At 44.5% G+C, this 8,121-nt stretch overlaps 1 protein-coding gene across 1 annotated transcript; it reads left to right on the forward strand.

Moving 5' to 3' along the window:
• The first annotated feature begins 7,134 nt into the window (after positions 1-7,134).
• On the forward strand, positions 7,135-7,656 carry LOC103126969 (10 kDa heat shock protein, mitochondrial). The gene has a single exon (XM_007537900.3). It carries the CDS (start codon positions 7,186-7,188, stop codon positions 7,492-7,494), a length of 309 nt encoding a protein of 102 aa, XP_007537962.1. The 5' UTR covers positions 7,135-7,185; the 3' UTR covers positions 7,495-7,656.
• Positions 7,657-8,121: the final 465 nt, after the last annotated feature.

Raw genomic sequence — 8,121 nt, forward strand, 5'->3', positions numbered from 1 at the left:
ACCTGGCCCTGTCCTTGTTGTTTTAACATTGTTGTGTTTATTATTATTGTTGTTAATGATGCCATTGTCATTGGATAGGACAGAGAAATTGAAAGAGGAGGGGAAGACAGATGGGGTAGAGAAAGATAGACCTGCAGTCCTGCTTCATTGCCTGTGAAGTGACCCTCCTGCAGGTGGGGAGCCTGGACTAGAACTGGGATCCTTATCTTTCTAGATTCCCATATATATGACAGGGGTTTGAATCCACACCATTCCCACCACCAGAATTCTGAGTATTCACTCTCCCCACTGCAATCCACCACAATTCCCCTAAAGTTGTAGGTATGGGACAACCATCTTCTCTACAACTGTCCACATTTATACATAGTTGCCCCTTCTTTTTCTGATTCAATACTTTCTTCCCCTCTAAGCCAATCATAACATCATAGCTACCTCGATATGTCCCTCTCCTTTTCCTTCTCTCTCTCTCGGTGCTGATGGAGCTGGAGTACAGAATCCTCTTATCTTCATCCTATCACTTCTCCCCCACTGGGAGTATGGATTCAGGTTGTTTATGGGGAGCAGAAGGTAGGAGTTCTGGCTTCTGTAGCTGCTTCACTGCTGAGCATGAGAGTTGACAGATTGATCCATAACCCCAGCCTGTTTCTGTGTTTCCCTAGTGGACCAGAAAGGCCCAAAGAAGACAGATCCCAAAAACCTAACTCTGGATGGGGTCAACAAATGTTACAAAATGCCTAAACAACTAAGAGAAAATCTAAGATAATCAGTTAAAGAAAGGACTAGGAATGTTGGATAAGGGCAAGAGACTGGTCTACTTAATAATGGCCTGTTTGGTCAATATCATACCACCTGATCACCTGGAGCCCTAGTTAGGGGATATTTGAAATCTTTGAGAACAGCAACAACAATAATAGAAAAAAAGATGGCCTCCGGAAGCATTGGATTCATAGTGCAGGCACTCAGCCCCAGCCCTGGAGGAAAAAAAAAAGATTTGGGGTGGGGGGCTGTGCTGTGGTACACAGTGCGAAGTGCACGTGAAGTATACTATGTGCAAAGCTCAAGTACTGACACAAAGATCCCAGTGAGAGTCCCCAGGTCCCTACCTGCAGGGTGTTCACCTCACAAGTGGTGAAGTAGGTCTGCAAGTGTCTTTCTCTCCCCCTCCTCTCTTGATGTCTATGCCTTATCCAACAACAGCAGCAACAACAACAATAATGGGGAAAAAAAAGATGACCTCCACGAGCAGTGGATTTGTAGTGCTGGCACCCAGCTCCAGCAATAGACTTGGAGGCAAAAAAAATTGTAATTTATTTTTCCTGTTTCATTTGAACATCCTGTATAATATTTAATAATTCATTCAACTCATAATCTATACTAAGTTGTTTACATAGTGTTATCTATAATTAATTTTATTATTAATTAATTTATGTATTCTGGACAGATACAGAAAGAAATTAAGAGGTAAGGGGGGAAACAGAGAGGGGTGAACCTGTTTGATGCACATGTTACAATTTGCAAGGACTTGGGTTCGAGTCCCTGGTCCCCACCTGCAGGGGGAAAGCTTTGGAAGTGGTGAAACAGAGCTACGGGGGTATCTCTGTCTCTCATCCTCTATAACCCCCTTCCCTGTCAATTTCTGACTGTCTTGACCTAGTAAATAAATAAAGATAATAAATTATAAAGAAATAGAGAGATGGGGACTTGAGCCTGGGTCCTTATGCACTGCAGTGTGTGCACTCTACCAGGTGTGCGGCGACCTGAAAGCCCCCTCCCCAATGGTATTCTTTTGCCTCAGAATTCAGGTGATTTTCTTCTATGTTCTTAATCAGTTCTTCAGAAAATCATTCTGGTTCTTTTTTTTTAAGTTTATTATTTATTTATTTATTCCCTTTTTGTTGCTCTTGTTGTTTTATTGTAGTTATTCTTTGTCGTATGCTTTACATTGGCTTGTTCTAGCCCTCCCCCTCCAAGAGAATTGGATGAGTCCTGTTAATTTCGCGGGCCTGCTTGGCCCCGCCCCAAGGGACCCTGGGAGAGGGTTCCGGAGTCCGAGAGTTCCTGAGTTCCCCAGTGACAGAGTTCCTGAGTTCCGGAGTTCGAGAGTGCGAGGGTGCGAGAGTTTCTGAGTTCCAGAGTAAGGGAGAGGGTTCCTGAGTTCGAGAAAAAAAGAAAGACTGCTTGCGCCGCCGCAAAGAGACAGCAGAGTTCTGTTTGGTGATTAGTTTGTCTTAGTTTGTGAATCGTTGTTCCTGAATAAAGAAATACAGCTTCCCTGCCCAGCCGTTGTCTCCGTGTCTCTGTTCACCACCGTGAAGCTAGCTGGCCCGGCAAGAGCCTCAGAAATTTTAACAACAAATGGCGCCCACATGGACCTGACCTGCGCATCTCTCAGATAAGTAAAGACAATTTGGCTACCTATGCACGATGGCCTTCTCTTCTGCTTGTGAAGAGATCTCCAAAGGCCTCTGCTCTTTCTTCACGAGACTGTTTTGCTGTTTCTGGAACATTTATCTCTGGACCACTCTGTGGTTTCCACTCGCTCGGGCGAACTCAGAACAGCCAGCGGGAAGAGCCAGCGGGCGGGAGGCGAGGCGCGGAGCTGCTGTTTCCACCTGGTCAAACAGCCAGCCAGCCGGCTGCGCCCAGACAACCCCGCGCACCGCGCCAGCAACCCCGCAGCCCCGCAGCCCGCAGGAGGCCTACGCCACCATGCAAGAGCCTGATGCCAGCACGCTAGAGCCCGATGCCAACATGCTGGAGCCCAATGCCAACATGCTGGAGCCTGAGGCCAACATGCTGGAGCCCGATGCCAACATGCTGGAGCCTGAGGCCAGCCCACAGGAGCCGGCTCTCCACCGCGTGGTGCAGGGCACTGGACGCGTGATCCCTCCACGCTGCTCGGCCACTGCGAACAGGGCAGCAGATATGGCAGGGCCATGGGGCAGGGCCGCGGCGTTCTATCATGGCCGCCACCCCTGGGCACCTAGGCTCACGCCTTCTACAAAGATGGCCTGCCTGCCCTCTTTCTATGAATTCTGGAACCATCCCGGGCCTCCCGGACCCCCGGGCTCCCTGCCAAAACTGGGCACACGAGATCTCCAGCCGCCGGTCCGGTCTGAAGACAGACAAGCTGGAGTACGCAGAGATTCGTGCAGAGATCGCAACCTGCAATTCCTAGAAGTGGAGCTACACGGGAAGCCACCTCCGGATGGTGAACCCCCCCCCCAACAACTAAGACAGTACAGATTTAAATTCGTGTTTAAAATGACATGTCTTCGTCACAAAGGTTTCTCTCCTCGTGTATTAATGACTATGTTTATGTGTATGTTTAAAGTTTGGTAAACAGTAGCTTTAAGGCTAAATTCTTACTAGTCAAAGATAAATGAAAAAGGTTTTCAACGTAATTCTCATAAAGATAAAAATTAACTTACATTTAAAGTCTGAGGTAAAAATTAGTTAACAATCAATATATTTCAACTAAGTTGGTCTAAACAAAAGGTTAAATAGACTTGTTGATATGTAAAACACTACCTTCTCTATTAGAAATGGTAGATCGCACAATGGCTATGCTAATTATTCTCATGCCTGAGGTTTCCTCTCCGGCCCACACCTAGGGTGTGTCTCCATCTTGAATGGGTGTAACAAAAGGTTAAAAGACGTTGTTGATATGTAAAAGTCTCAAATTCCTTCTCTATTAGAAATGTTAGATCGTGCAGTAGATATGCTAATAACAAGTTTTGTTTCATAGTAAGTAAGTTGCAGCCAGCTGCCTTTGGGACCCTAGGCCGTTCCCCGCCCCCATGCAAATGCCCGTCGAGGCAAGTAGCCCCCCAGAGGCAAGAAATGTTTTTTTTTTCAGATATGGCCCCCCCAGGCCTTCCCTTGGCAACATGCTGGTTTTGGTTATATATGTTTCTGTTCACCCCACACCCTTGATACTATAGTCATTTAGTTAAAAAGAAAAGGGGGAATTGTCGTATGCTTTACATTGGCTTGTTCTAGCCCTCCCCCTCCAAGAGAATTGGATGAGTCCTGTTAATTTCGCGGGCCTGCTTGGCCCCGCCCCAAGGGACCCTGGGAGAGGGTTCCGGAGTCCGAGAGTTCCTGAGTTCCCCAGTGACAGAGTTCCTGAGGTCCGGAGTTCGAGAGTGCGAGGGTGCGAGAGTTTCTGAGTTCGAGAGTAAGGGAGAGGGTTCCTGAGTTCCAGAGTAAAAGAGAGAGTGCTTGCGCCGCCGCAAAGAGACAGCAGAGTTCTGTTTGGTGATTAGTTTGTCTTAGTTTGTGAATCGTTGTTCCTGAATAAAGAAATACAGCTGCCCTGCCCAGCCGTTGTCTCCGCGTCTCTGTTCACCACCGTGAAGCTAGCCGGCCCGGCAAGAGCCTCAGAAATTTTAACAACAATTCTTGTTGTCAACATTGTTGGATAGGACAGAGAGAAATGGAGAGAGGAGGAGAAGAACAGAGAGGGGGAGAGAAAGACAGACACCAGCAGATCTGCTTCACCACCTGTGAAGCAACTCCCCTGCAGGTGGGGAGCCAGAGACTCGAACCAGGATCCTTATGCCGGCCCCTGTGCTTTGCGCCACCTGCGCTTAACCCACTGCACTACCGCCTGACTTTCCATCATTCTGGTTCTTAAGGTTCTCTGCTACAAAAATCTATAACAGGCAGGACAAAGTTTCTGGAACTTTGATAAAACTTTTTGTTCTAACTGTGGAGTAATGACTGTACAAGAAAAAAAAAAAAGCTTCCAGAAAGATGATTGTTGAGTTTATATGTAAACTCAGCCCTGGAGTGATATCTCACCCAGTGGGTCATGCATTTTGCCACATTCGAAGCCCAGGTTCTAGGCCTGCAGCAACTAGGAAATACTGTGGCACTGGAGGAAACTCGAGTAATCTGGTATCTTCTTCTCTCTTTCTTTGTCTCTCTAACTGAATAAAAGAACTGGACTTTGAGCAGTGAAGCTGGACATGCCAAAGGTCCCAGCTCCGCCGGTAAAACAAAAACAAACAAACAAAAGAACTAAACTGTGTTACCTCAATCAAAATCCTCAGGTATAATTAATTTTCCTTATTGATGTTCTAAGGTCTTAAAAATGTGATGCTATCTCAGGGTGCACCTCAAACATGTTCTTTCATTTCTTTATCATATGCCTGCTATTAATTCTGATTCCCTATTCTCAGGTCAGGGCAAGACACGTTAACAAATGTCACTATGCTCCTAATTTCAAAGAGTCTTATTTTAAAAAGGTGATCAGAACTATGGCCCTGAAAGAGTGCACCTTCTGGAACTGGATTCTTCATAATAGTAGGTCCCAACAAACATGGGAAGAAGTGATGACTCTCTAGTGAAGGCAGTCTTGGGGTCTGCAGGAACCAGGACTGAAAACCACTAAAGGAGGCTCCTGTCATTAGGTGCAAGGAAGTTTCTGGCAAAACCTTCTAACAGCTTGTAATGGTCTCATTATCTTCCAAACAAGGCAAATGGTTAAGAATGTCAAACAAACAGCAACAAAAAAAGGGAGTGGTCTGGCAGTAGCACAGATCCCAGTTCCAGCCCTGGCTCCCCACCTGCAGGGGAATCATCACTTCATAGGCAGTGAAGCAGGTCTGCAGGTGTCTCTTTATCTCTCCCCTTCTCTTTCTTCCCCTCCTCTCTCCATTTCTCTCTTTCCTATCCAACAGTGACATCAATAACAACAATAATAACTACAACAACAATAAAACAACAAAGGCAACAAAAGGGACAATAAATAATAAAAATTAATAATAAAAACCCTCACTGTGCTCCAAAAACTTCATGGTACAAAATATTCCTCTGTCAATCATGAAGTTAACATGAATCACCATCTTTAAAGATCAGAAAGCATGAATAGGACTTACTCAATCCCTGTTGGTAATGTAGCAATTCCATAAAACATTCTAATTCTCTAGATGATTTCATTATCCACATCTAAATAACTAGGTAGAAGATGGTATTATTGTAAGAAAGACTCTTCAGAGTACTTTTCTCACTTGCAGAGGATCATTAAATGTATTGCACTGTCTTTGATTATAAAATATGCCCTTTTATATTATCAATTTAGCACCACATCAAAGGTTTAAATGGTGTGACTGGCAGCTATGAGGGCTTTCCTTGAGATGCAAGAGTTTCATTCTAGTCAATCTTGTTTGTTCTGCTTTATATAGTAATGTTTCTCAGCCACCAAGCTGGGGATGCTACCATAATACTAACCTGACTCCCTGGGCAGATGACTTCACCAGTATATTCTAGAACCCTACCTCTCCAGAGCTCACCTCAGAACTTCCTAACTCATAAAATGTGTTACGTTGTAATCACTTTTACAGTCATATTGCAGAACACATGAAAGTTAATCTGACACTTAACTCATTGCCTAAAGTATTATACAACATAATATATGCAACATGTGTTATTAAATAACAGTCCTGGAATATACATATATATATATATATAATTTTTTCTCCTTTTTTAACTTTTCTTTTAAAAAATATTTTATTATCTTTATTTATTGGATAGAGACAGCCAGAAATCAAGAAGGAAGGGTGTGATAGAGAGGGAGAGGGAGGGAGACACCTGCAGCCCTGCTTCACCACTTGTAAAGCTTTCCCCCTGCAGATGGGGACCATGGGCTGGAAGCCGGGTCCTTGTGCGTTGTAATACATGCATTTAACCTAGTGCGTCACCACCCAGCCCCATATATACACTTTTTTAAAGAATATTTGTAGGGTGCTTTGCTGTGGTGCATCTGGTAGAACACAGATGTTACCATGTGTGATGACCCAGGTTCAAGCCCTTGGTCTCTACCTATAGGGAAGAAGTTTCAGGAGCAGTGAACCAGTGCTGCAAGACTCTCTCTCTCTCTCCCTCTCTCTCTCTCCCATCCCCCCTCCTTAGCTATCTGTATGTTTCACTCTATCAAAATCCTTACAATTTTTAAAATGAATATTAGTGATAGGAACTTTTTTCTCTTTCTGAGTTCTTAAGAGATAAAGTCAAGTTCAGAAATGCTTTTTGAGACATGTTCTATGTGTTGCTTTGGTGGCTGTTAGTGCCCGTTATCAACAAGCTGATAAAATCACCTGAGGAGACGTGTCCGGCCCGGGCTGCAGCTCTCTCCTTTGGGCTTGGCTCGAGAGCGCAGTTTGCCGCGGCGTCGCAGTCATGGCCGGCCAGGCGTTCAGGAAGTTCCTTCCCCTCTTCGACCGGGTCCTGGTGGAGAGGAGCGCGGCCGAAACTGTGACCAAGGGAGGCATCATGCTTCCAGAGAAGTCGCAGGGGAAGGTGTTGCAGGCGACTGTGGTGGCCGTTGGATCCGGCTCCAAAGGAAAGACTGGAGAGATTCAACCAGTTAGTGTGAAAGTTGGAGATAAAGTTCTTCTGCCAGAATATGGAGGCACCAAAGTGGTTCTAGATGACAAGGATTATTTCTTATTTCGAGATGGCGATATTCTTGGAAAGTATGTAGACTGAAATCACTGTTCAAGTGGCATCATATGAAGCTGCTTCATTCCACTGAAGTTGAAATCCTTCATCATGTAAATAATTTCCATGTCTCTTTTATAATAAACTAGTGATATCCAAACTAATAACATCCAGTGTCTAAAATATTTCAAATAAAAATATATGAATTCATGGTTAAAAAAAAAAATCACCTGAGGAAGTCAATAAAATCACTACCTAACCCTCTCCTACAAACACATTGTTTTTGAAGCCTCCAATACAAACTCTTGAGACTGAAATTTCTTTGATGATTGATTTCCCCTTCATCAGCTTCTGGTATTTTAGTCCCCCTCCCCACCATAATTAAGAAAAATAACTGGAATGTTTTGATGTTTATATGAAGCAACCTGGTCAGGATCGCTCCTTACTGTTTTTTCTGATTTGTCTGTAATTACTCTCTGCAGAGAAGATTATTGTCTATTATTGAATTATCTCCTTATGGAGGCTGGATTGGATGTTGACCCTTCTGATATCAGGGCAGAAGCCTCATTAAGAGTGGCCCTAAGTAGGCAGGGAAGACCAGTTTGTCTGCTTCCTGAAGCTATGGCCTGTCTTACTTCACAACATCTGTGCTCAGTTGATAGAGTACTCTAACTG

Source organism: Erinaceus europaeus, chromosome 3 (assembly GCF_950295315.1).
Source record: "Erinaceus europaeus chromosome 3, mEriEur2.1, whole genome shotgun sequence".
NCBI lineage: Eukaryota > Metazoa > Chordata > Mammalia > Eulipotyphla > Erinaceidae > Erinaceus > Erinaceus europaeus.

Excerpts from the sequence above, each read along its gene's own strand:
- LOC103126969 (XM_007537900.3), top strand. The coding sequence starts at position 7,186 with ATGGCCGGCCAGGCGTTCAGGAAGTTCCTTCCCCTCTTCGACCGGGTC.